At 40.1% G+C, this 27,591-nt stretch overlaps 1 protein-coding gene and 1 pseudogene across 19 annotated transcripts in view; one reads left to right on the top strand and one right to left on the bottom strand.

Moving 5' to 3' along the window:
* The window catches only part of NCOA2 (nuclear receptor coactivator 2), a 300,567-nt gene that overhangs the window by 201,205 nt on the left and 71,771 nt on the right, over positions 1 to 27,591 (top strand). For 18 of the 19 annotated variants that reach the window (XM_036264342.1, XM_036264325.1, XM_036264339.1 and 15 more), the window contains 2 exons: positions 975 to 1,079; positions 3,742 to 3,914. In XM_036264342.1, coding sequence (XP_036120235.1) covers positions 994 to 1,079; positions 3,742 to 3,914 — 259 coding nt within the window. In that variant the 5' untranslated portion in view covers positions 975 to 993. Of the gene's footprint in view, positions 1 to 333; positions 757 to 974; positions 1,080 to 3,741; positions 3,915 to 27,591 lie in introns of those variants that run through there. The other variant, XM_036264343.1, reaches the window with a different exon arrangement.
* Positions 11,973 to 12,347, bottom strand: LOC118631754 (annotated as a pseudogene).

Below are 27,591 nucleotides of genomic sequence, written 5' to 3'. Positions count from 1 at the left end.
GGGGCAGGGGGTAAGCAGTTATTGAATACCTTTGGTGACAACTGTCGTCCATGTCCTCAAAATCTTTGTTAGTCCCTTTGTTTAGTTTGGTCCTTTTATTTAGTTTGTTGAGAAGTCTGCCTCTGTTGCTCTTGGTCTTTGCATATTTAAATATTATTTGGATTCTGCTAAAGATGACTAGTGTGAACACACTATTTTTCTTATTATACGTTCTTTTATTTTCTTACTGGAAGGAATTCAGCCAGCAAGATCCAGTAATTGTCCTCCTCAGTTAGGGTCAATAATGTTAGCTGATTTTTTTTTAGTACATCTGAAGACCTTGGGCAATAGTGTGAGAGTGAAACTGTGGCTGGGGGTTGTGCTTAGGTACGTGAGCTGCCCTGGAGACAGAGCACAGAGGGAGGGGCAGGCAGGAAGGAACCGCCTGTTGGAGGGCCATGCTTGGGGGAGGCCTTGTGCAGGACTAGGAGAGGGATGTCATACTCCCTGGTTGGATTTGGAAACATTTAACTTGGTGGCGTGGTACTGCCTCTTCCTGGGCTGTCTGTCATGGGTGAGCTATTGCAGCACAGACTTCACATTGGCCAACCCAAAACAGAGACTGGGAGGAGCCCCTTACAACACCTGTAGTTTCCACATGGTGCAAGATCACTCCTGAAACTGGAGGCTGACTGCAGAAACCCAGGGCTAGCAGACTGTGTGGTTCACGGTGCTGATGAAATACAACTCCTGGTTGAAGAGTATATGCCCAGTGAGGTAGGCTTGTTTGTTTATTTAAATGGTATTGTATTTTCTTAACCTTTTAACAAGGTAAAAAGAAAAATACAGCCTTTTTGTTAGAAGTTATACATGCAGAACAGTCAAAACTCTTGTCAAATTTCTGATTGAAGTCGAAGTTTTTTCCCTTTTGGTAAATTGATCAGACACTTGATCATCAGTTCTTTTCACTTTCCCCCCCTTGTTTTCTGTTTTAGTTGCTGATATGTGTTCAAGATGAGTGGAATGGGAGAAAATACCTCTGACCCATCCAGGGCAGAGACGAGAAAGCGCAAGGAATGTCCTGACCAGCTTGGACCCAGGTTAGAGTATTGCTCATGAAAGCTGCCTGCAGGCTTCTTTGATATCCTAGAACCGATTTTATACCTGATATGAGTACTGTGATTGATTTTTCTCCTTAACAGTTAATTGAATATGTATTATTTAGCTGATGTTTTAGAGATGCTAATCAGTTACTGATCTTATTATTCTTTCTAAGAAGAGGAAAGCTTCATTCTTCTGATATCCCCTGTGTACCTGACTCTTAAAACCTATTTATTTCATAATCTTGGTTTTTCACATTTTCTTTTCTGTTTGATCATAGAATGTTATAAAGACAAAAGATCCCATACTAAAAAGATCTGCTGTTAATTTTATACTGGGTTTTGTTGTTCTTATTTATTTATTTGTTTTTAATGAGCAAGACATGAAATGTTAAATCCACTTGCTTTTGAGTTGGTGACAAAGATTGTGGCTCTTCAGTGAGCAGAGCAGATTCGGTGTCATGTGGGTGGAAGTGTGGTTGCTCTCGCCTCTGTGCAGCGGGAGGGGCAGTGCCTTTGGAGCTGTGCACGCGTGTCCCCTTTGAACTAGCAGTTTCCTCGCCTAGGAATTTCCCAACAGTATACTTTTACATGTGCAAAATGATGTGTGTTTGAGGTTCCTTATAATAGCATTGTTCACAATCACAAAACATTAGGAAAAACCTAAATGCTTGTAGGCAGCTACTTAAACTATTTAAACATCTATAACCTGGAACACAGTACGGGTTATTGTGAAAAGGAATGTGGACACTGTTAATAGATTGATATGAAAAAACAAATCTCTTGAGAATATTGTTACAGAGGAAATGCAGAGTTTAGAAAATGTTAATGAAGTACTACCATTTATGTAAAAAGTGAAGAAAATTAAAATCTATGTTGGTGTTGTTTTAGGATAATTAAAAATGCACGTAAGAGTTGTTGCCAATACTGGGGGATGAGAACAAGACAAATGGGAAACAAAAGTAGAAAAGAAACTTCTCTCTTTTGAAGATTTAAATTTAAATGACTAAAATTTAAATAAAAACAACTTCTATTAAATGGCCAGTAAAACGAGGAGATGGGGAATGGTAGGGAAGAGGACTAGAGATAGTCATTAGGAGATGAAGAGAAGGAGAAAGAGCTAAGGGCCAGTGTTTTATATTTCCATTTCTCCTTGTAGGTGCCAAGCAAAATAAGCCTGTTAGTTCACCACTGTCCACATCCCAGCTCCTGTGTGTAGCCTCTAGACTCCCTAGTACTTCCTGGCTAACCACAGCTTCTGTCAAACCACCTGCAGTGCTCCGAGCCCTCCTCCAGGAGACAGTGTGGTAAACTAGAGAGTGTTCCAGTGAAGGGGCATACTCTCACCCAGTGCTGTGCTGGTGCGCTCCCATCTTTGTAACACAGCTTCCCCTCACCTGTTTCTCATGTATTTATTATCTTGGGGGTGTGGGGGAAGGGAGTGATGGAGGGAGGCAGAGATGGGAGAGGGGTCCAGAAGGGGAACGTGGCTCCTCCACGAAGTCTAGCCACTGCCTCCCGTTCCCTTTACTTAATCAACTAGAAGCTAGGAATAACCAAGAGACTTAGGAAAACCACATTCTGGTCCTTGCTCTACCAGAAACTCATGGGTGATCTGGGACAAATCATGTAACCACTATAAAATGGAGAAATTGTATTCTACCCTAGGTTTCTTAGTTGGTGAAAATAAAGCTTATAATTTAGAGGCTAATATATGGAAGTTTATTACAAATTACAAGATTTTATGAATTGCTGTTATACACAGATAATACCAATTTGTTAAAAATGCAGAAAGCTGCTACATTAAACAACTGCTTTGCTTATGTATTGTGTTGTTGGAATACCTTTTAGTGGGCCCTCTACTGTACTTGAGGAAAAAAAGCCCACTGTTATTATCTAAGGGAACTCTTGAGTTTGCTGTTTATCAAATTCAAATGAGAAGATCTTGCCAAATTTTTTTCTCTCCCTTCCATTAACTTTTAAAAACTGTAGTTGAACTTGGACCATTTGTTTATATTTTGCTTGTCATTCAGCTTGGACAGTTAACAAATATCCTGGATCAGTTTCACTTTTGTTTCTAGCAGTACTGTGGTTTTTGCATGATCTAAAAAGGGTTTGTTTTGATTACTAATATTCTAAAGAAGTCTCTGAAATTATACAGATTTTTTTCTGCTGTTTTTTTTTTTTTTATGCTTTACCAACAAGTCATTGAAGTTTATTTATTCCTATTTTAACTAGTTTAGCTTCCCTTTCTCTTTTACTAATATTAAATCAACCTTACATTTTTTATAAGTGTAACTTCCCTTAACTTTTCTAAAACATTCTTTTATTTATTCAACAATAAATTTCATATCCAAGCATTGTATCAAGCACTGGGGTGACCAGACTGTCCTGATCCTTAACAGTGGAAACAGTAAGCACATTGGACAAAAGATCACACATGTAAATGTATAATTATAAACTAGGGAAGTTTAATTTTTCTAAAAAAAAAAAAAAGTGCAACATCAAGAGCAAATTCAGGTTTTTTTCCCCCCAAATACACCTGTGTTTACATAAGTAACTTCTTTTGGCTGTCTTTGTATTAGAACTCGTTTAACATGCTTATCTCTTTCATAATAGCTTTTTTTCAAATTCATAATAAAAACCTGTTTCTTTTTTTCAGCCCCAAGAGGAGCACTGAGAAACGCAATCGTGAACAGGAAAATAAATACATCGAAGAACTTGCAGAGCTGATATTTGCGAATTTTAACGATATAGACAACTTTAACTTCAAACCTGACAAATGTGCAATCTTAAAAGAAACTGTGAAGCAAATTCGTCAGATCAAAGAACAAGGTAAGAGGACCAAATTGATATTTTGGAGAGTTTAGTTGGTTTCTGTTTTTTCATGTGTAAGAAGTCCCTTCAGAGTCCCTTTAATCCATTTCTTAGGCTTAAATTATTGATGAGGAAATGATGTCACAGAGCAGGATGAATACAAGATTGCTAGCAGTGGTTTATAAACAGGCTTTATATAAAATTCATCGATTCCCCGAGGTATGTGGGGCGTTGTCACTTTTCATCTGGTGAAACTCAGTAAGGTGCCCACGGCTTCTGCCCATCCTGGAATTTCATAGCTTGCATGGCAAGTGACTGTCATAATCTGCAAGAGAGGAGCCGGCTGAAGATGGAAACCAGAAGTAGGGAAGTGAACCTCCTCCTGTTGCAGCTCGTCAGCATATTTGATGAAGTCTGAGCCTCGACCGGCTGCGCCACTAGATTAGAATTTCATATTCTGAATGACAGGAGATTTGAAAGGCTCACGCCTCTACGCAGAATTCTTTTGTGAAGTTGAAACACGGAACATGACAGCTTTCTTCCTGAGGTTTTCTCTTTTTTTCTGAGATCATTTTCTGCCTCTCTTCTTTGATATTTTTGCCTACAGAAAAACATTAAGAAAATAATATTTGAAAAAACACATTGGACTTGGTGGTGCCAAAAAAAAAAGCTGTATTAGGCAAGTATGAACAGTACCTCAGTGCTTGGGGCCAGTATATATTCTTGAAGTATTCACACACTGCCTCCCTTCAGGGCTAGGGAGATGATTATCTCTCGTAATCTGTTTGTGAATGCATCCTCTTAGAGTATATCTACCTTTTAGGTAATAGTCAAAAGAGGCAGATTTTAGAACAGTAATGTCTTTGTCTGTATAGGCGTATGAGTTTAAAACTGCCTGATCCTATCTATTAGAAAATCTTAGAATCTACTCACATGTTACCATCATAGCCTTCTCCACTTTCATACATGTACAGTTAAGCTACATTTTATATAAGACAGTTTTTACAAATGTAGTTCCGTCTTCTAAGAATTTCTGAGGAATATACACATAGCATACACAACACAGTTTCTAATACCAGCCCACCCTAAAAATCAGTCTTTATTTCCTGGCTTTGCTCACAAGTTTATATCATGACATTCCCCATTCAAGGAGTCTCCACTCAGTGCCTTTCTTGGTCTCCCTTCATCTCTCTCCTTCTCCTTTTCCCCTTGACATTCTCTAGTTACCAAAAACTCAGTTAGTCTTAAGTTTGTATCGTCGTTTTTTTAGTATCAGCAAATGGATAAAATATTCCTAAATAAAGCTCTTAGGAGAAATAATTGATTAAAGTTTTACAGTGTTTTGCAGCTGCTGTATTTCTAGTTGCTGATATCATTGCAGCAGAAAAATCACAAGTTTTCTGTTTCGGTTTTCTATATTTTGAAAGATTCGATTTTGTGAACATTGCATGTTAGGCACTACTCTACACTTTAAAACAGTTATATGTATGTCTTTTACCATCTGGGTCTTGCACAAGGTTTTCAAGTTTTGCAAAACCTTGGTAATTCCCCCTTCAAACCATCAGACACGTTCGGATGTGTCATGCTGGGCTTCTGCCATACTTTCACTGTGGTTTAATCATGGGCTGCACACCACAGCCACCCAAGAAGCAGCAACAATAAACACCCTGTCACGTTTTATTCTTCTAATAATGCTCCTGTTAATTTGAAAAGTAATGTGCTTTGAAAAGGGAAACAGGAGATAAAAACCAAGTGAAAAGAACAAATATACTTTTCAGTTTTCAACTAGTACTTTCAGAATATTGCTTATTTAATGAATTGTCTTTTTCAGAAGAGCAGAACTTTAGAAGCAAATCAGACAGAAGCTAGCTTTGAATCCTGGTTCTGCCCCTTATAAGTTGTTTGAACCAGGGCAAGTTCTTTTCTCTCTCTGAGACTTGGTTTCCTCATATAGAATTTAGCAATCACAATAATCAGGTTGTGTAGTTCTTGAAAAATTTATGAGCTAAATTAACACATTCAGCAAGTGCCTGTGGCAGTAAGTGGTTAGTAGGTATTCAGTACAATCTTTCTCACATTAAGCAGAAAGGTGACTTTTTTCCTTCATTTATATTAAGATCTGTAGATAGTGAGCACTTTCTTCAGACGGAAAGTGGGGAGAGTGGTTGTGAATGCCCTCCCCTCCAGGGTCATCTGAAGCAGTAAGGTTTGTCTGGTGCCCGAGCATGCTGTGTACCTGTGCATGCCACCCAGCTCAGCTCTGTGGCCAGCGTGGCTCCTCTCTGCAGCTGACAGCCATGAGGGTTCAGAGCAGCACATGAGTGTGACCCAAGCCCCTCTGTCTCCCTCTGTGTGCCCACCCCCAACTGATCCCTTTACTCAGTATAAGTAAAATCCAACCATCCCTTTACAACATTGCCCAAACTTAATTTGTATTTTAGTCACAGGTGTCAGCCTGAAAAAATCATAGTTGTCCCGGAGAAGTTAAACTGGATTGCATGATGTGCTACACTACTGGGCCGGGAATGCCGGGCTTCTCCCTAGGGGATCTTCCAGTGTCCACAGCTCAGGCAGGTCAGTCAGGCATAACAAGCTTCTTCACTCAAGTCTACTCTGTCATCAGCTGCTCCTTGAGTTTCCATATGCTTAATAAATTAAAGAAAGGATATTGTTAAATGGCTCAAAGGATGGGAACTTAGAGGGGAATTACCAGCTCTTTAAGTAAAGAAGTGTTCTGTTGTACAGAACACTGTATGAGACGGTGGTCGCCAGAGCCCCTGGAGAGCAGTCACGTTGGATGGGCCTTGTAGGAGCAGAGCAAGTGCACAGAGTCTGTGCTTGAACTCTTTCACCAGCTTTTTGATGCTGAAGTGTGATGTGTCAATCTGTCTGGTATGATGCTGATGAACGTTTGAAACTCCAGGCTTCTGTACCTTACAAACAGCAGTCATAAACACTAAACAACCTTTTCCTCATCGGGGTTTAATATTGTTTCTATTTCACAGAATAATAAGTAGTATAAAAAATACAAATGATCTGCCCTGGCCGGTTTGGCTCAGCGGTTAGAGCATCGGCCTGCAGTCCGGAGAGACCCGGGTTCGGTTCCCGCTAAGGGCATGTACCTCGGTTGCAGTTTGTCCTCGGCCCTGGTTGGTCGTGCGGGTGGCAGCCACTCGATGTGTCCCTTCACAACAATGTTTCTTTCTCTCTCTCTTCCTCTCTCTCCCTCCTGCCTGCTCTATCTGAACAAAAAAATGGAAAAATGTCCTCAGGTGAGGATAAAAAAAAAAACAAAAAAACATTGCCCTGGCCAGTTTGGCTCAGCGGTTAGAGCGTCGGCCTGCGGTCCGGAGAGACCCGGGTTCGGTTCCCGCAAAGGGCACGTACTTCGGTTGCAGTTTGTCCCCGGCCCTGGTTGGTCGTGCGGGTGGCAGCCACTCGATGTGTCCCTTTCACATCGATGTTTCTCTCTCTCTCTCTCTCTTCCTCTCTCTCCCACTCTATCTGTACAAAAAAAAAAAAAAAAAATGGAAAAATGTCCTCAGGTGAGGATGAAAAAAAAAAAAATACAAATGATCTATTTTGTATTACTTTGTCCAATTTCACACTTCATTCAGGAAACTTTAATAAAAATTTCTTTGGCAAATACACAGTGATTCCTATGCTCTTAAAAATGAAATTGACTTATACAGTCCAATTAAAAAATTATTAGAGCACCTGAATAGACACTTATCCAAAGAAGACATACAGATGGTCTGCAGATACGTGAAAAGATGCTCACACATAACTAATCATCAGGGAAATGCACATCAAAACCACAAATATCACCTTACCTGTCAGAATGGCTATTATCAAAAAGACAACAATAAGAATTTGGGGAGTGTGTGGAGAAAAGGGGACACTTGTGCACTGTTGGTGGGAGTGTATATTCATGCAGTCACTATGGAAAGTGCGTGGATACTCCTCAAAAAATTAAAACTAGAATTTCCATATGGCCCAGCAATCCCACTTCTGGGTATTTACCTAAAGAAATTGAAAATGTATATGCAACCCTATGTTCATTACAGCATTATTTTTTTTATAGTAGCCAAGATAATGAAAACAACTTAGGTGTCCATAGATAGTTGTATGGATTAAGAGAGTTTACAGACACACACTAGAATATTTCTCAGCAATAAAATACAGTGAAATCTTGCTATTTCTAACAACATGGATGCAACTAGAGTGTTTTATGCTAAATTAAGTAAGAGAAAAACAAATAACATATGATTTCACTTATATGTGGAATCTAAAAAAAAAAAACGGAGCCCTGGCTGGGTATCTCAGCTGGTTAGAGCATCATCCCAATATGCCAAGGTTGCTGGTTTGATCCCCAGTCAGGGCACATACAACAGTCAACCAATGAATGCATGAATGTGTGGAGCAACAAATCAATGTTTCTCTTTCTCAAATTAATTTAAAAAAAAGAAGAAAAGGACAAAACAGAAACAAACTCATAGATACAGAGAATAAACTGATGGTTACCAGAGGGGAGAGGATTGAGCGGATGAGCGAAAAAGGTAAAAGGATTGCCCTGGCCAGGTAGCTCAGTGGGTTAAAGCATCATCCCCATACACCAAGGTTGCAGGTTCCACCCCCGATCAGGCAGTCAGAGCATATACAAAAATCAACCAATGAATGCGTAAAACAAATCAGTCTCACTCGCTCTCTCTCTTCCTCCCCCTTTTCCCTCTCCTTTCTCTTCTTCACTTTCCTCTCGCTCTCTAAAAGAAAAAAAAAATCAATTTAAAAAAGAGGTGAAGAGGATTAAGAAGTACGAACTGCCAGTTCTAAGCCAAGGGGATGTAATGCACAGCATAGAGAATATAGTCAATAATGTAATAACTATGTGTATGAAAGAAGGTTACTAGGCTTACTGGGGTTATCAGTCTCTAGGTATAGAGACTAATACAATGTGTTTTGTCAACTGTAAATTTAGAAAAATTTAAAAATAAAATTTAGGTGTAAAGTTACTGAAACATTTAGGGGAGTTTAAAAAATTAATGCATTTCTACTGCCCTGTTTAAAGTAATATCTCTTCTGTTACTCCAACATAGGTATACCTTTCATTGTTTTTGTTTTTTTCTAATATAAAATTTGAAATGAATTTTATTATTTGGAAAACATTTGCCACTTTATTTAAAGTCACTTCAGTGCAGTATATTTGAATATAGGAGGTATGGATCAGTTAATACAAAATTGGTTTCAACCTTTCATATTTTTCTAACAGAAGTTTTATGAGTGAAGAGCAATAAGAATGAAAATATATACTCCCAAATTTGTGTTGGTACAAGCAAGGTTTGGGGGAAATTCCTTGTTGGACTAAACAACCTAAAAAGTCATTCTGGGTTCTCATTGTGATTGTTGTAATGATACAGCTTTGACGGTAGCGCCAATGTGAGAACACTGGGATTATAGATTACTGCATGCATTTGAATTTCCCCTAATATAGCATCAGAAAATAAAGAAGTTTTTTAAGAGAGGGTGAGGGACAATGGTTTGGTGGAGTCAACTTGTATTAACCAGTGAGACCCAATTATTACATTTCAAGGATTGTATAAGCCGATTGATAAAGAGCCATTATTGAAAATTATATAGACTTACAATTAAATTATATTTGAAAACAAATGTAAGGAAAACTAAAACTCATTCTACTGCATTTCACTTTTATCTATGCTCCAGAGGTTCTTTGTGTCTTTTATCTGTTTATGTGATAGCAATACTATGTAGTGGTGGCTACTACACACCTTTTCTGAAGTCTGCATTCAGCACTGTTACACTAAAATCAGCCACGGTGACAGTATTTATACTGTGGAAATCTAAGATCAGTAAACTCTACAAATCAGGGTTTGATTTATTGTTTGCTGGCTGTCATTCTAGTCTTAATAAAGTAGTGGAGAAATGTTAATAATTAACATTCTAACATTAAGTAGCCATTACGTGCACAAACAAAACTATATCCAATATAGTAAAAAAGTCATTCACAAATTAAGAAACAGCTGAATTTCTACATACAACATGCTTACCATTTATTTTTATTATTTCACTTTTGTCATATTCATTAATTATATGAAAAGGCCAAGTTCGAACTATACTCTTGTTCGTTGTGATCATAGGTTGGCTACAATACAAGAGTTAGGTAGAAATCAGCAGAAGCATTCTGTGAGAATCAATTGGCTATGTGGAATTTACAATGAAGAGTGTTGTATATTTTATTATCATTTGTAAATTATATACCACACATCCTTTATACTAGTAAAATTTATAATAGACATTATTATGGTTATTTTTTCCCCAAAGAGCTGGTTTTTAAGCATTTCCCAGTATTGCACATGTGGTAGGCAGGTTGTACTGTAGTTGTGGGTGCATCAAATTTCCCACATTGAATACATGTGGAAATTTAGTTAATCAAAGCCGAAGCCTATGGGTGAACTAATAACTGTCACCAAGCAAAATAAGCTAAAGGGCTCTGATGTCAGACTTTTTCTGGGGGTTGGGTGTCTGTGAATCAGGCTTTCGGGGTGATGCTGTCAGGTATTGCTTATGATCCATCCGTGGAACGAAATCCTAGTTTGGTGGCAGAGTCACCCATCTCACTGAAAAATGTGGGTGACCAGACACATCTCTAGGGCATACCTTCATAAATGCTGTCACACGGAAGACAGTGTTTGGGATTGCCAGTCAAATATTTATGTTAGTACACACTCTTGATTATTTGGAGAATGAATGGGAGATCGATAATGACATATATATTCTAACTTTTTTAAAAACAATGATCCCTATACTTTGAATTTCAGTTGTCAACTTTTTTTTATCCTATGTTCTAAAGGTGCTGAAGATAATTAAATGGCCAGAGTCAGCCAGCCAGATGTAAAAGTGGGCCAACACAGTAGACTGTGTAATAACACCAGTGCAAGCCCCAAACCCGGGTGGCAGGATATGTTTAAAATAATCAGTCCATAGCCTTATTTAAAATCAGGTGAAGTCAGTCTCTCTCTTCACTTACTGTATGACCCTGTGCACGTTTTTTAACGTCTCTGGGCCTTTACTTCCTAATCTGTAATAAAAGGCTAATGCTACCTACTCACTGTGTAAAGTTCTTGTGAAGGGTATGTGCATCACTGTTTATAAAAGGTTAATCTAGTACTTGGCACAGAGAAAGACTGACTGAACAGTAGTTATTACTCATATTCTCTCTCACATCTACACTTGGATCCAAATAAATCTAGATTTTCTTTCTAAGGACTCAGTATTGATAAGGAAACAAGTAGTTTTCAGATATTTTCTCTGTTAAATTTTAAGCCTTAATGTTCTTACAATGTTGATTCTTTATAATACAGAAATAAATAAACAGGAACTATCAACATTGTAGTCAGAGGCAGAACCAGCAATGCAGTGCTTGGTATGACCACCTGTACCACTCCCACTCTCTTGTGGGCCCGTGGCCGGCTCCTGCTCATCCCTGTTACCTGAGTGACATTTTCAAGAACCTTGCTCTAAGGAGAACTAAAGGGGACAAAACTCATGGCAATTTTTGTTTCATTCAGAAATATTCATCTCTGCCACTATACAAGGAAACTCTAATGAAAGAGTTCACAAGGTTTCTCTTTCTCTCTTCTCGGGGGGGGGGGCGGGGGGCGGCATTTAATAGGTTATCATCAAAAGGTAATTTCTGACCAAAAGATGTCATTTAAGTAGCTGAATACTGGATCCTTCTGGTATTCACACTCCACCTTTGTAAAAAAGGCAAAGTCTGCTTAAATTGGGCAATTCCTTGTGATTTTAATGTTTTCGCTCCCCATATGGGAATAGTATGTAAAGAAAACCTCCCAACTATAGAAAGGGCATTAAAAGTCTTAAATAACTAATAGCACAGTCAAGGTCAGAAACACCCTGGGGAAGATGATCTGATCCTTCTTAGGTTAGCATCCATATTTTAAAAAGGTCCTTCAACTTGTTGTCCTCCTTGTGAAATGGTTGAAAAATAAGTTCCTGTGGACTTGTGCAAAGAAAAAAAAAGCCATGAACACCATTTACTCAACCACAGAGCGCTTTACTGTCATTTGACATGAATTCAGAAGCGAACTCAGAAGCCTGCAAGGACAAGATGCTGATGTCCGTGTTTAGGGCGATCGGCGGCATCCTGGACACCTGGCTCTGCCCGGTGGTGCAGTCTGACAATAGTGGGATGTGGGTCCAGGGCATCTGTAGGTCCAAGATGTAGTTGATGTGCTACAGGATTTCCATCTTGCTCAACTTGTTCTGGGGGATGCTGGGCACCAGCTCCTTGAGCTTGGAATGGCAGGCATTCATGTACAGCAGGCTCATTGGGTCGTCCACTGGAGTTTTGCTCTGGGCTGTGGTCTGAAAGGCTGTTTTCCTAATGGACCTCATTAGACTGAAGGCTTTCATGCTAACCCCAGGGCAGGGAAGAGAGATAGGAGGGAGCCAGCTGCCCTGGGGTTCGAGCCCGGCCACCTGCAGAGCTTCCAGCACTCGGGGCACCGGTTTGGCTCAGAATCTATTATTACTATTTTTAATCCTCACCTGAGGACATGATTAGAGAGAGACACACATTGATCTGTTGTCTTCTGCACTCAGTTCCCTGACCTGGAAATGGTATTACTGGATCATGTGCTGGTTCTATTTTCTAGTTTTTGAGGAATCATTATACTATGAAAAGGCTATAATTTTACTTTTCAAAAACGGATTTTTAAAAAATCCTCAACCAGGGACATTTTTGCATTTTTCAGATAGAGTGGGAGGGAGAAAGGAAGGAAGAGAGGGAGAGAAAGAAACATCAATGGGAGAGGGACACATCGAGTGGTTGCCACCCACATGACCGCATCCGGGGCTGGGCACAAACTGCAACTGACGTACGTGCCCTTAGTGGGAACCGAACCCAGGACTCTCTGGTCCATGGGCCAATACTCTAACCACTGAGCAACTGGCCAGGGCTTCAAAAACAAATTAAAAAATTTTTTTTACTCCTCACCCAAGGATATTTTTCTTTTCATCTTCAGATAGAGTGGAAGGGAGGGAAGGAAGGAAAGAAAGAGAGAGAGAAGTTAGTGTAAGAGGGACACATGGATTGGTTGCTCCTGCATGACTCCTACCCGGGCCAGGGACTGAACCACAACTGAGGTATGTTTCCTTGACTGGAATGGAACCTGCGACTCATTGGTCCGCGGGCCGATGCTCTAACCACTGAGCCAAACCAGCCAGGGCAGATTTTAAAATATTTTGATGAACAGACTGCAAATTTACTATGGCTTAAAATACTTCATTTTCTTATTTCAGAATCTTCAAGTATTTTGTCTCCTAAGTGGACTTCATATACCTCCTCCTTTTCTGTTCACCAGGGGACAAACGAAATGTCATAAGGCCTGTGGTGCTTTTCATCATCATTATTGTAGTAATAAGATAGCCCAGAAAGGTGAAAATTACCCTCCTGGCTCTCAATTGTGAGACTCGGTTAAGGGTTGGTACTAATGAGTCATTTCATTGGTTAGAAACTACTTGGTGAATGCCTTCTTTTTGCTGAGTTCTGGGATACAGCAGCTCATGGATGACATGCAGTGGCCATCATGGGGCCTGGAGTTAGTGGCAGGAAAGACAGGCCATGGATGAGTGTATTGTGCTGTGGAATGTACCTCCAGAGTAAGGCTGGTCTGCTCAGGAAAGTGTTCTCGCCTGGGGTTCATGGAAAGTGCTCGCTGGCATTTCATCAGGAAATGAAAAAATAAGCCAGGGCCTATAACACGGAGCTCCAAGAATATTCAGTACACACACTAACAGTAGTGCATGCATGCACTTTATATATTAATATGCATATTTTGTATACGTTGTACATACATAGCAAAAATGCTGATAGAAAGAGCTATCAGAGAAGTTTCTTCTAGAGAATCCTTGCCTAGTTGGCTTTCAATGGATCTGATTAGCCTTACTAGCTAACAGAAGAATGCAAAGGGAGATTTCAGAATGTGGCCTGGGACCAAAGAGGAGGTGAGATTCTAGAGCCTTCCGATGATGGTTTCCTTCTCACCACACTGTTCCATTTTTCCTCTTTCCATTTGTTGTTTAATCACTGAAATCTGGCCTGGCTGCTTTCTCATTGCTGACCTTGTTCCCTGGAATACCAGCAGTGACTTCTTGTTGACCATATCTGGCAGGCCCTTCCTCTTCCTTAACCTGCTTACCTTCTCTAGTAGCTCTGAGCTCTTTGTTGACCATGCATCCTCAAAACACTTCTGCTGTTGGTCTGCACTGTTTTCATACTCATTCACTGCCTTCCCTCCTCATCTACCCTTGGCATTCTTTCTGTCCCCACCTGACTTCCTTCCTTAATCAGTTTTAGCTCTTTTCAACCTTCAGCTGACACATCTGTGCTAATTACTGTCGACTGTAAGTCTCTGCCCTTGATGTTTCCACATCTTTTATGGCACAGGTCCTCAGTAAGGGCCTTTACCATTCCCCACTCCCCAGAGTTTGTGGTTTAGAGTGTACGTCCCATCATTTTTTTCAGCTACCTGTAAGACATCTTCACAGGATGCCCCGATCTCAAACTGAACTCATTCTCTCCTCTCCCTCCATAAAAAGTGGTTAGTCTCGCCCTGGCCGGTTTGGCTCAGTGGTTAGAGCGTCGGCCCTCGGATCGAGAGACCCAGGTTCGGCTCCTGCTAAGGGCACATATCTCAGTTGCAGTTTGGCCTCAGCCCCAATTGGGGGCATGTGGGTGGCAACCAGTCAATGTGTCTCTCTCACCTTGATGTTTCTCTCTCTCTCTTCCTCCCTCTCTCCCTCCCACTCTATCTGAAGATAAATGCAAAAACATCCTCAGGTGAGGATAAAAATAATAATAATAATGATAATAATAAATAAATAAAGTGATTAGTCCTATTTCCTGTGCTCAGTCTCTGTGTTACCACACTCCTACCTAGGCTAAAAGCCTGAGTCTCATGCACATTGGCCTTTTCTTCCTCTTCCCCATGTTCAGCCAGCTAGTCAGCTCCTCACCATATTCTGTGATGTCCCCCACCCTTATTTTTCTCATCTTTGTTCTTAGTGTCTTAATTTATCTTTTTTCCCCTTAACTCTCCTTCTCTACCTTCTATAATTCATCACCATTGCTACCAACATTAATTTCCTGAAAATGTATTGGATAGGTAACTGCTATTCTCAAAACTTTCAGCTAGTGTCTCCTGCCTACGGAATAAAGTAGAATGTCTTCACGTGGCCTTCAAGGCCCTCTACTATCTGATCCTAGCATACTCTTCCGGTCTGCCTCCTGCTACTGTCTGTCCAGTCATTCTTCTGGACAAAACCAGAAGCGTTAATTACTCTTTAACCTATAGCTTGCACAGCTTTTGTTTCATTGTTAAATAAAAAATATATCTCATTTTGGCTTATAATAATCATATTTTAAACTTTAAAAAAAACCTGCTTATTACCATAGCTTAACCATTTTTATATCATTTCTCAATGCCTTGCACATAAGAGATACTGTCTAAGTTTTTATAAATAATGGGCAAAAATAACAGTTTAGAGGAAATGTGAAAGTGTTATCAGAGGGGTGTCCTCTGTTACTTCTACCGGTTACTGGTGGAAGTGGGCTTCTTGGGGTACCGTGAGAACAAGAATTTCTTGAGGCCCCCACGGAAGGATGAGGCATCATGGAAAATTTTATTGATGATATAACATTAAGGGAGTTTCCCTCCAAAGTCCCATCTCCCTTCATCCTGCCATGGAAAAGTCCCCTCTTGTCTTCAGCAGGGCTAAGATCAGAGCCACTGCCCAGAGTCTTTGCTCCACATTAGGGTCTAGTCCAGTCCCGGATCTGGTTAGGTCAGCTTGTGTTTTCAGTTGCAGTCCATTGCGTGTGGTGTCCACATGGTCCTTGGAGGCTGCTAGGGCCACCTGGCTGTGGAGGGAGGACGGGTGAGTGTGGGTCACAGAACAAGCAAGAAACAAGAGTACAAGGGGCAAGAGAAAAGAGAGATAAAGTTTCTTTGGGGATTTTAACTAGGAGTTTAACCAGTGAATCATTCCGGGTTTCCTGTGCTTGCAGCGGATCCACCCCCTGCCAGTCCATGGTTCCCCAGGCTAGACTGATAGGAAGCACCTTCCCTGCCTCATCCCGACTTCACTGTGCATGTGCCCATCTTACCCTTTGTGGGGTCCCTTTCCCCAGTGATCTGCAGGGAATGGAATGGTGATTCCCTGTGGAGTGTGAAATTGCAGCTTCCTGGTGAAGCTGCCCAGATGACCATGCTTACAATATCTGGCCTCCATTTTGCTCCTTTCCTATGATTAATAACTAGCTAATTACAGCAGTAACAAAAGCAACAAAAATACAGTGTTTTTAAGAAGATATGAAAAGAATATGGGAGATAAAAGAAGGCATTTAAGGACCATCATTAGCTACTGTGTCAGATTGAAATAGCACCACATGAAATAATTTTCAATGGTGAAATCTGGAAATGACCATGGACAGTGCCATAATTATCCTTAAACATGATGATTTCTCATTAATTCACACTGATGTTCAGGACAGATTTGTCAGATGCTCTGTGCGAGTCATCAGAGACACAGAGAAGCAAAATTGTCCCCACCATCCAGGGACTCCTTAATAAAGAAATCATTAAAGCCTGTTACAACAGCTCGGGCTCAGCATGTGGATATTCTGCTCCCTGAGTTGAGAACTCTCACGAGAGAGAGGCCTGTGGTTGTCCCGCTTTGCCTGTGCCTGCATTTAACACATCATAAAGCTGATTTTAGATGTAAGAAAAAGAGGAAACAATTATAGCAAGTCAGTAAGTGCTATGATAGATAGATGGGTAGAGATAGATGATGTAGATACATAAATGTAGATGATAAAAATACAAGGCAAACTTGGGTAACAAAGGAGGTATGAAGAAAACTTTTTTCTGCCTCCAAGAATACATTGAAGTGTGCCATCTTGGTAATGTTTAGATAGATAAAGTCTGATATTAAGAATCAGGATTCCTTGTATCCAGGGCTACTTACTATATATATTTTTAGCGATATTAAAAGAATGTCATATAATATCCATACATGCTGTTTCAACTACCTTCTCAACCCTTCTGGAAACTTATTCTGTTCCTTGCTTGGTCCCTGCAGTGCCTTTGATTGCCAGATTCTTTCAGAGTTGATGCTATTGTCGGGTTCTTAGGTAGGAAAACTGATATGCAGAAGCAATAATAAGGCTTAAATTAGTTAGTGACAAACTAGAATTCAAACCCCAGTGTGCTGGTGATCCTGAGGGCGTGATCTTTCCCGTGTTCCGTGACCTACCTCTGAGGTCGGTGGTCGTGTCTTCAACCCCACCTTTGTTTATTATGAGAGAAAATGTTGATCTGCAGAGAAAGTCCAAAAGCAACACACTCAAAACCAAAATAAAGATTTATAATAGTTACTGGGGTGTCACTAGAGATAGTTTTAACATGTATTATTCACAGAAGAGATTTTCATGATTGGGGGTTTGATGCAATTTTATTAAATATCTTAAATCTTGTGGACACTGCCGTCAAGGGCTGTGGAGCAAATAGCTGCCTGTTGCCCAGTTTCCCATGTGCTCTCCATACATATGTATTCCTCACTGGGCTGCTTTAATGACTGATGAGTATCTCCCAATATTGTCTTTTTTACTGTCTTGTTCTAGTTATCTCAGTATCAAAGGATGGAAAGAAAAAGATGCTAGGGTGTTGTTGAGCAGTGAGAAGAATTCCTTATAGACAAGAAGACCTGAATGCTATCGCTCTAGATTCAGTGTGTTCACGTTTCCACGAGCCAGAGGAGTGACGTAAAAATAAAGGAAAGAAGTTGTGAACCAACATTGTGTACTCTCAGGGGCAGATTGCCCAAGCGAATGAGGCTCTGACTCGCTCTGGCCGCTGTGAGCGCCAGGAGCCACAGCATGTTCGAAGGGGAAGGCCTGATGACCAGGAAGCACTGCTTCATAGCATTCCAGATGATTAGCTAAAGAGAGCTCAGAGAAGAAAACAGAATCCTCTTCAGAGTTCAAGAGTTTTGCTCTGTTTCTGTTCTCATTCTCTATAAATAAGAATGAGAATTATACTTTATTTTGTATATTCAAAGAGAGTCCCCTCCCTCTAACTAGATAAACTCCAGGCCCTGCAAACATAGATCCCTCCCTATATCCTGGCAGACACGATGGTAATTCACTCCAGGTCAAAGCAGAAGGGCCAGCCACCACAGTGGAGCTTACACATGGAGGGCTCACGTTTACCTACGTCATCTCATTTCATCCATGCAGCGCCCCTGCAGGGCAGATGTAGTTATTAACTCCACTTTACAGACCCAGGAACCTCAGGTTTAAGTGACTTGTCTAGAGTCACATTTAGGAGGTGGTGGAACTCGAGAAATCAAATCCAGATCTCCACTTGACTTCAAAGCCAGTGTCACCTAGCTGTTTACTCTTGCTTCTGTCTGCCATTTGGAAGGAGTTGTTATGAGTGAATGGGGTAAGCACGTGTACAAGCCCAGTATAAGATACACTGAGGCACCGTGGTTTAGTTGCTGGAAAGAATTTTTTTTTGCAAATCCCTATTTCAGAGGATAATGTACACTTTCAAGACAGCTCAGCTTTTCCTGTCAGGAAAAAAAGATGATAAAAGAAAATAGAAAGTTGCTGTCTAGGCTAAAAAAAGACTTCTTGGTATTCAGCCAGAAAACTGAATACCAAGCTTGCCTCAGAACATTCATTTTGTACCTGATGTGAGCAGATGAGGAATTGTCCTATGAGAGGGACGTTGTTTCATGTGTCCATCTTTTCAGTGCAGTGTACCCTCCAGAAAACAACAGCCCTGGCTTGGTGAAGGTGTTCTCTCCGACTTCAGGAAATACACTGGGAGCAAAACTATGACCACCCCAGTGCTCTTTGCATTGTTGACCAGAAGTCAAGGACAGGGATGGCATCCGAGGGCCATGTTTTACACAACGTGCTAAGCTCTACACAACCTATACAGAGTGTGTTCTAAAACGAACTGTGTAAAATGCAGATGTGTACCTGTAAAATGGATGTATTAGAGTGCACATATTTAAACTTTTAGATACCCATAGCTGTTGGAAAGGATACTTTTGCATTATGTTTCTCATTTCTGTCATTTTGAACACAAGAAAGGCCCAATTCAACATGATCACATGGAAAAAATACATTGATTTTACCCAGCAGACAAAAAGTATTTGTTAAAATGGACTTGGATCCTGATTTTAGTGTTAGAGCCTTGATCACCTGTGATAGAGTCCTTCCGGGCCCACCAGAAGTAAGACATCTTATGGAAGAAAAGTGAAAGAAATGTGAATACTCAGCGTGGTGCTGCTTCCCATGCGTTCAGTCCAGAGGCGCCTTGTCATGTCCATTATGGCCAAATGGTGGACATTATAGAATTCCCAGGCCATTTAGGGAGCCATATCTTCTCAAGAGTGGTGATTCCTTATTTAAGCCTGTCCACATTAGGCAGGTATGTGCATACTCTCATTCTTAAGATTCAAAGTGTTACATTTGTCGTCTTATAGCTGATAAGGTTGGGGGGAAGGAAAGAAAAAAAGAGCAAGCCCTGTTAAAATTGACATAATCTTTACCACCCCTAAAATTAGGCTCACCTTCTTAAAAGCTTTTTTATTTTGATAGACCAGCTTCAATTTGTAGATCCTTTATGTCAGATTAGAAAAAATACATATAATAAGTTTTATTTGGAATATTTAGAGAACTGAGATTGTTGAAGGTGAAATTATTTTTGTCTCTTTGATTAGCTGGATAGATGTCTCTGTGTGATTAACTGCTGCCACACTTTCTTAAGAAAGAAGCACAGAGAATCTGCAGCTGTAAAAACCATCTTTTCCCCTGAGATTTATTTGTCAGTTAACTGTTTGGAATGGAGAATATTTTCCATCAAAACAATGCCATTTTGGTGATTAGATTCCTGGACCAGTTCCATAAAGCCTATTGTAACCAATAATGCTTCTAACTAGAATAGTTCTTAATATGTGAGGTTTATACAGCTGTGTTTCAAAAATGTAGAGATGGTATAGTGATAATAAGATACAGATTCTTTTATAAGCATTACTAAGTACATTATAACCTTTTCTTTCTGTTTTATGTCATTTTAAGTATAGATAACTGTCCTTTGGAGGTCCACGGACATTATTAATATTAAAAGGAGCCTTCTTACCCCAAAAGTTGGGAACCACTGACAGTTGATTGTGGGGGAAGGGTGCTGGGGAAGCTCTTCCATCAGCACATCCTTATATTTCCTGGAAAGCTCTGCTCTGGATACCCAGAGAGGCCTGCAGCGTGATTTCCTCTTCCTTCCTTTCCATCCTGGACCCCTCCCCCTCCTGACCTCCGCTTGCCAAGCAACACCAGTCTTAGGACAGGAGCAGAGTTCCCAGAGGCAGGCCTGTGGGTGATGGAAAAGTTTAGACATGATTCATGAGAGTCGGGCTGGCAGAGGAAGCTCAGACTCTGGGCCAAGGTCATCTTTCCTTTTCTTCACAGTTCACCTGCAGCCCATTCCACTGTCCTCCAACCACTCTATTTCTACTGGGATTTTCTTCCCTCCTGATCCACTGCAGTACAGAATTTAGGTTTTTATGTGCAATTATTGTCTCTGAAGCAAACATTTAATTCTGGAATTGTTTAGCTAGTGAAACAGATAAAGGAAAAATAACAAAGGAAACTCACAAACTTTTAGGAAGTCTTTGAAATTCATAATAAATTAGGTTCTAGATGTTCTTTGAAATATAAATGAAGCCCTATTTCATTCTTTGTCTATATTCCCAAATTTATCTTCAGTCTTTAAAAACCCCTAAATTTATCTCTTATCCCATCAGAGGTGCGTGTAGTCCCCCTCACTTCTATCCATATCCCCCTTGTATCTATCTCTCTGTCTCCCTTTCACTCTTCTCTCTCCTTAGATTCTATTGAAAGAGACAAAGATTAGATAGATAGATAGATAGATAGATAGATAGATAGATAGATAGATAGACAGGCAGGCAGGCAGGCAGGCAGGCACTGGGCCTTAAGTTCCATGAAGAATTAGTGTGGCTCATTTATATTTTGGAGGAGACATTCTGATGGAGGTGAGGCACTGTGCAATTGGAGAGACGGGTAGGAGTCGCCTCTGTGTCTTGTTTGGCCTTTTTCAGTACTGAGGTGCAGATGGTACTGATCAGGTGCATATTTGTATTTCAGTCCCTTCGGTGGCTTTAAAGCAGTAGCAACCTGAAAGATTATGGATCTAGTGTCAGGATTTGTAAAGACCTGCAACATTAATGTTCTTGTGCAGAGTCATAGCTACTGTGTTTCTCAATCATTTTTTTTTCTGTTGGGTGCACCCCTTAGCTCTCTAGTCTAGGGTTTCCTCCCCAAAGGAATTTGTACCCCTTCCCAGTTTTTCTTTTTCATAATATAGTCCCTTTGAATGTTCACCTTCTCCCACTTTCTTTGACGTTCCTTCTGGTAAGTAGTTGATTATGATCATTCTCTATATTACTTCTCTTCTATGTACTAATCTGCAGAGCCCCTTAGTTCCTATCCACATGCTATCCTAAATCCTCCTCTTTGGAATTCAGGTTTTTAAGTGGAGCTCCTGGTTTTTATATTAGGATAAGAGAAAGAAAAGAGCTGGACACTGTGTGTTAGCTCCACTCCAGACTCAGTGACTCATACTTAGAAAGGACAGGTATATAGCCTGGCTTGTAGTATAGTTAGGTAATTGTAGGTTTTTCCTATTTAAGTTCACCAATGCATTAAAGTTTGAAAAGTTGACAGATTTTTATTCCTGTAGAGTATGCTTTCAGCCTGAATTTGAGACCTGTAAGTCTGATTTCCTTGGCAGTTGGGTTTATAATTAAGAGGGTAATATAGCCCTGGCCAGTTTGGCTCAGCGGTTAGAGCATCGGCCTGCGGTCCGGAGAGACCCGGGTTCGGTTCCCGCTAAGGGCACGTACTTCGGTTGCAGTTTGTCCCCGGCCCTGGTTGGTCATGCGGGTGGCAGCCACTCGATGTGTCCCTTCACGTCGATGTTTCTCTCTCTCTCTCTCCCCCTTCCTCTCTCTCCCTCCCACTCTATCTGTACAAAAAATGGAAAAATATCCTCGGGTGAGGAGATAAAAAAAAAAAAAAAAAGGTAATATAAAAGGTCATTAACCTTCACTTTTTTATTTTCCAAAATTCTTTTGAGGTGCTACACTTCAGAGGATTAATTAGCCCCTGTTAGCATCTCCTGAGGTGGACACACTATTCCTGGTGTATTGGTGGAAGTTTATTTTGAGTTAAATAATCATTAGCCCTTGCCATGTTCGGGCTCTGATGAAAGCATTCTTGGTGGGTCTTCGATCACTGAAGTCTCTTCATTCAGCATCTGGATCAGTGCTGCTTCCTGAACTTAACTCTCCAAATACACTGAATCTTCCCAGCTAAATACATAACCTTACACTTACAAGTTTATACATTTTGTTTTTCCTGTATTGCATAAGTCCTCACAACGCTTTAAAAGATAATCCATTTCAGCACTTGGCAGAGTAGTTGCCTGCATCACACAGAGGGCAAGACTTGTATTTTTTATTTTTGCATCCTCACCATCTAATATTGTGTTTATTATGTTTCCTTAAGAACAAAGTACTACTTTTAAAAAAATAATTACAAATAAAATTAGGAAGTAAAATCCCTTGTCCCATCTGTGTCCTAGGAGTTGATCCTGACCAGTCCACTGGAGGGCCTCTTTCCATGGCTTTCTCTGGAGAGTGGGTCCGTTCAGCTCACTGTTGTAGAGGGTGTTCTTGGGTCAGCAGTGCAGGAGAGGATGGCGATGCAGAGCTGAAAAGCATGGTTTCTAGCTGAAGGACTTGCCAGTCTTAAGGGAATCCTAGGCGATGCAGATCAAATCTGATGGTTTCCAGATGACATAGTGAGTGTTATTAGGCAGCGTTGTGGAGGAACAGAGGGTTCAGAGATTGGACTCCCTGAGATTCAAGGGAGATTTCCGAGAAGGAATGATTCCAGGACCACAGTCCAGTAAAGGGAGTGACACCCAAGAACCCAGTGATGCCGACTCAGCCTGGCCTGCTGTTTTGGAGACACCCAGATTGAAGTGTACTTTCATTTGCCATGTTTCCTATTGGGCTGTTGCCCCTCCTCCAAAATATGCAGCATTGTTTTAATATTTTTTAAAAATAAATTTACATTTGTTAACGTATTAATATTTTATCCAAATGAGAGTTGAAATTTATGTTTTCATTGTTACCATTGATAACTGAAAAAAAAATTTTATTACTGTATGACTGGTTTTGATTTTTTTTAAATTTAAATTTATTGGTAGAAAAACCATGGAAATGATACTAAATTAAATTCCTTAATAGCAGTGTCTCAAGATAACCTCAATAAAATATACTCTTGTAAGTTTCTGATTCAGTTGGCTTTATCATAAAGTGTTGTAATTGTAATTTTCTTTTAGTAGAAACTTGTCTGGTTCTATTATTTTTCATTGCAACTTAGCCTTATGAAGTCTGTCCATTTCATTTTTTAAACATGAATGATTTCACAGTTTTCTTTGTTATACAATGATTTATATTAAATTACTTAAAGTACCTGTTATTTGTAATTTGTGAACAGGTTCATTGGATTCTTTGTAAGACTGCTTGTAATTATAAATGCAGAATAATATTATTACTTAGCGCCTTTCTTCTGTGGAGCTCAGAGTGCTTCACATGCATTATCTTATTAAGCCTCATACCATCCCTGAGAGGCAGGGACATTTTGCAAGCGATTATGGATTGCTTTGCTGAATCAGCACAGCCGTACAGCATTATGATAAGCTTGGAAAAGATTGAGGTCATGTACTAACTTGCTCTCAGGAAACCCTATATGCAGCCAAATATTTTCCTTGGCAACACAGTGCTAACAACTGCCTCCATTCTAGTCTCTGGGAAACCCACTGTCCATTGATGCAATAAAAAATAACAAGAATACATTTTGATAAAGCAAATTCAGGTGAATTACATGCAGCATGAGCAACAGCAGCATCTTCTAGTCCAGGCCCATCAATGAAGGCGAGTCTGCCTCTGCTCTCGTGATGGCTCTCAAAGGTGACCTGCCCCATTGTCCTCTGTCATCTTCAGCCACTATGTCAGCCTCACCTCTGAACCATCACCTGGCAGGCAAGATTTCCAAAAACAGGTTTCTGGAATTCAAACATGCCATCTGTGTTGAAGCTAAACCTGTTTCAAAATAGCATTGGGTAGAACTTTCCTGAAGTCTCGATGACAGCATAATACTAAGTCAGCTAGCATTTGGAAGCTTCAGTAGGGTAATTAAATTTGAAAATGGGAAGAAGAAATTTTATGAAGATTTTATTTAATTAATTGAGGGATTGTAGAATGGTGGGGAAACATCTCTTTTGGCTAATATATGTAAAACAAAACTAACTGAAGCCAGTTAATTTGATAGGGAGTAAATCAATTACTATTATGCCTTTTTCATATTTATAATTATATAGTTAATTTTTATATATTCCTTGGCCTATATGGGTGATCATAATTAATATCTCGAGGATTTTCTGTGTGATTTCTCCATCTGTTAGCCACGGCGCTCACTGTCTGCATGTCTTTCAGTTGTGGCTTAAGTTGTTTCATAACCTTTACTGGTGAAGAAAATTGTTAGCTTTTAAATAAAGTGATTTTTTAAAATTTCTTGGTAACTGAATTTGACTGCTTAAACAACCTTTGTATTTGAGAGTACATAACAGATATAAAATGCAGACAAATTACTAAATTACTAGGTGTCAGTATATTTTTCTTCTAAACTTACAAATTTGCTGGAGAATTGCGGTACCATACATAAAATAAAAGGAGAGGGTTTCGTTGTAGAAAAGGTAGTTGGGAGATTAAATGTGGGGTCTCTGTTTATGTTACTTTGATCCCCTCATGCAAATTTTGATCATCTCTTGCCCACACATTTGCTGGCTTGGAAATGTGCCCGTGATGCAGTTTCCAAGGCCCTCACTTGGGTCGGGCTCCTGCAGCCTGCTGCGGCATGTCCGCTTTGGAGCGAAGCTGACCCTGGTTTTCTTTTCACTGCCTCCTGCCCAAACAGTGTGGAAGGCTGGTAGGTGGTGCGCTGCCTCTCCTGCTCAAACTGGACAGAGTCCATGCGTAAGGTAGTCAAAGGGTCACGTGATGCTGTATTCAAATCTATTCCTATTATTGTTTCGAAACATAGTAACTATTGAACTATTGAAAAGATATTTGACAAGAACTCCTTTTATAGAATCTTTTAAATTTAGGATACTGTGATAACAATAGAGAAACATATTTAGAAAGTTAGGAAAATCTATTATGGGATTATTTCCCAAATGCTTCCTAATCTTTTTATTTCATGCAGTCTTACTCTAAATAGTGATCATTCTCTGCAGTCAGACAAAGTTTGAGTATGTGTGTTGAGAATCTGTAAATACAAATCAGGTACACTTTGCTTTAAAAAAATTCTGTGGAGGCACATATTTGGCCTTCAAAATAAGTCAGATCCTTTATTTGTCTAGAATGGATAGAGTTTATGGGGCTGAGTCACAATGTGGCTTTACTTCACGTTGGTCCAAACGCTGTAAGGTGCCATCCTAAGGTGACAGCTCTTGCCTGTAAGAGGGCCCTGGTGATCTTAGTGCAAAAGATGCATCATTCATAACATCTCTGTCCCTCTGTGCACCTTGCTGTATGTGGTCAGTCCTGGTGATTGTTCTCTTGGTACAGCCCAAGTTCATACAGACCAGGACCACTTTGAGATTAATTGGTGGGGAGGGGTACCCACACTTTTCTATATAAAAATATGAGTTTAAATCAAAACTATTTCAAGCATTTGAATAGACTAGATTAAACTTCTGTTTCTGTAATATATGAAAATGACACTTTGTGTAGTTTCTCCCACAAAAGTCCTGTTTTGGAGCATATAGACCGTCTGACAGTGAGCTCATCTTAGACCCAGGATACTTTTCCTCAAGCTGGATTTCTCTGGAATAAGTATATAATATCTTTTAGGTTTCAGATTTATGCTCTATGTATTTATTTAACTGTTGAATAGTCTCATTCACATACGTAGTTTCTAGTAAGTTAAAAAAAAAAAACTAAATTTTTTTTTTTTTGGTACTTGCCCCTAGTGGGAACCAAACCCAGGACCCTCTGGTCCACAGGCTGATGCTCCAACCACTGAGCCAAACTGGCCAGGGCCTAAAACAATTTTTTAACCAGGCAGAGCATAAACAAACATAGAAGAAGTAGCCAAACAACCAATAATAGTGGTTTCAGGGTCATAAGAAATAGTAAACTTTGCCTGTAGAATTGTTCCAAGTGCTTGGTATGGACTTGAGACTACACCTACACTCTTTTCTTTTTCTTACTTAATTTTTATTGTTGAAAGTACTACAGATGTTCCCCTTTTATCCCTCATGGACCCCCTTCACCCCTCTCTGCCTCCCCCTTTACTGCACTATTGTCTATGTGCATTGGTTATGCATATATGCATGTAAGTTCTTTGATTTATCTCTTCCTGCCCCCTCTCCCCTCTTCCATCTAAGATTTGTCCGTCTGTTCCCTGCTTTCATGTCTCTGGATCTGTTTTGTTCCTCAGTTTATTTTGTTCATTAGATTCCACAAATAAGTGAGATCATGTGATACTAGTCCTTCTCTGACTGGCTTATTTCACTTAGCATAATATTCTCCAGGTCCCCCTATGTCATCTCAAAGGGTAAGAGACTTTCTTTCTTACAGCTGCAGAGTATTCCATTGTGTGAATGTACCACAGCTTTTTTATCCACTCGTCTATTGATGGACATTTGGGCTGTTTCCAGCTCTTAGCTATTGTAAATAGTGCTGCTATTGAACATAGCAGTGCATATATATTCTTTCTGATTGGTGTTTCAGGAGCATATATTCCTAGAAGTGGTATCACTGGGTCAAATGGCAGTTTCATTTTTAATTTTTTTGAGGAAACACCATATTGTTTGTCCATAGTGGCTGCACCAGTCTGCATTCCCACCAGCAGTGTGCTGGAGTCCCCTTTTCCCCACACCCTTGCCAACTTGTTTGAGGATTTGTTGATGGTAGCCATTCTGACAGGTGTGAGGTGATACCTCATTATCATTTTAATTTGCATCTCTCTGATGATTTTTTTCATATGTTTCTTGGCAATTTGTAATATGTCTTCTATGAAGAAGGGTCTATTCAGGTCCTCTGCCCATTTGTTTTTTTTTTATCCTCACCCAAGGACATTTTTGCATTTATCTTCAGACAGAGAAGGAGGGAGAGAGGGAGGAGAGAGAGAGAGAGAGAGAGAGAGAGAGAGAGAGAGAGAGAGAGAGAGAAACATCGATGTGAGAGAGACACGGCCATTGGCTGCCACCCATACGACCCCAACTAGGTCAAGGGACAAACTGCAACTGAGGCACATGTCCATAGCGGGAACCAAATTTGGGTCTCTCTGGTCTGCGGCCGACGCTCCAACCTTTGAGCCAAACCAGCCAGGGCCCATTTTTTAATTGGATTGTTTGTCTTTCTTTTGTTGAGTTGTGTGAGTGCTTTATATATTTTGGAAATTAACCCCTTATCTGATGTGTCATTGGCA

Source organism: Molossus molossus, unplaced genomic scaffold, assembly GCF_014108415.1.
Source record: "Molossus molossus isolate mMolMol1 unplaced genomic scaffold, mMolMol1.p scaffold_m16_p_16, whole genome shotgun sequence".
In the NCBI taxonomy this organism is placed as follows: domain Eukaryota; kingdom Metazoa; phylum Chordata; class Mammalia; order Chiroptera; family Molossidae; genus Molossus; species Molossus molossus.
Note: the sequence above shows the minus strand (reverse complement) of the source record. Positions and strands in the feature narration are given on the sequence as shown.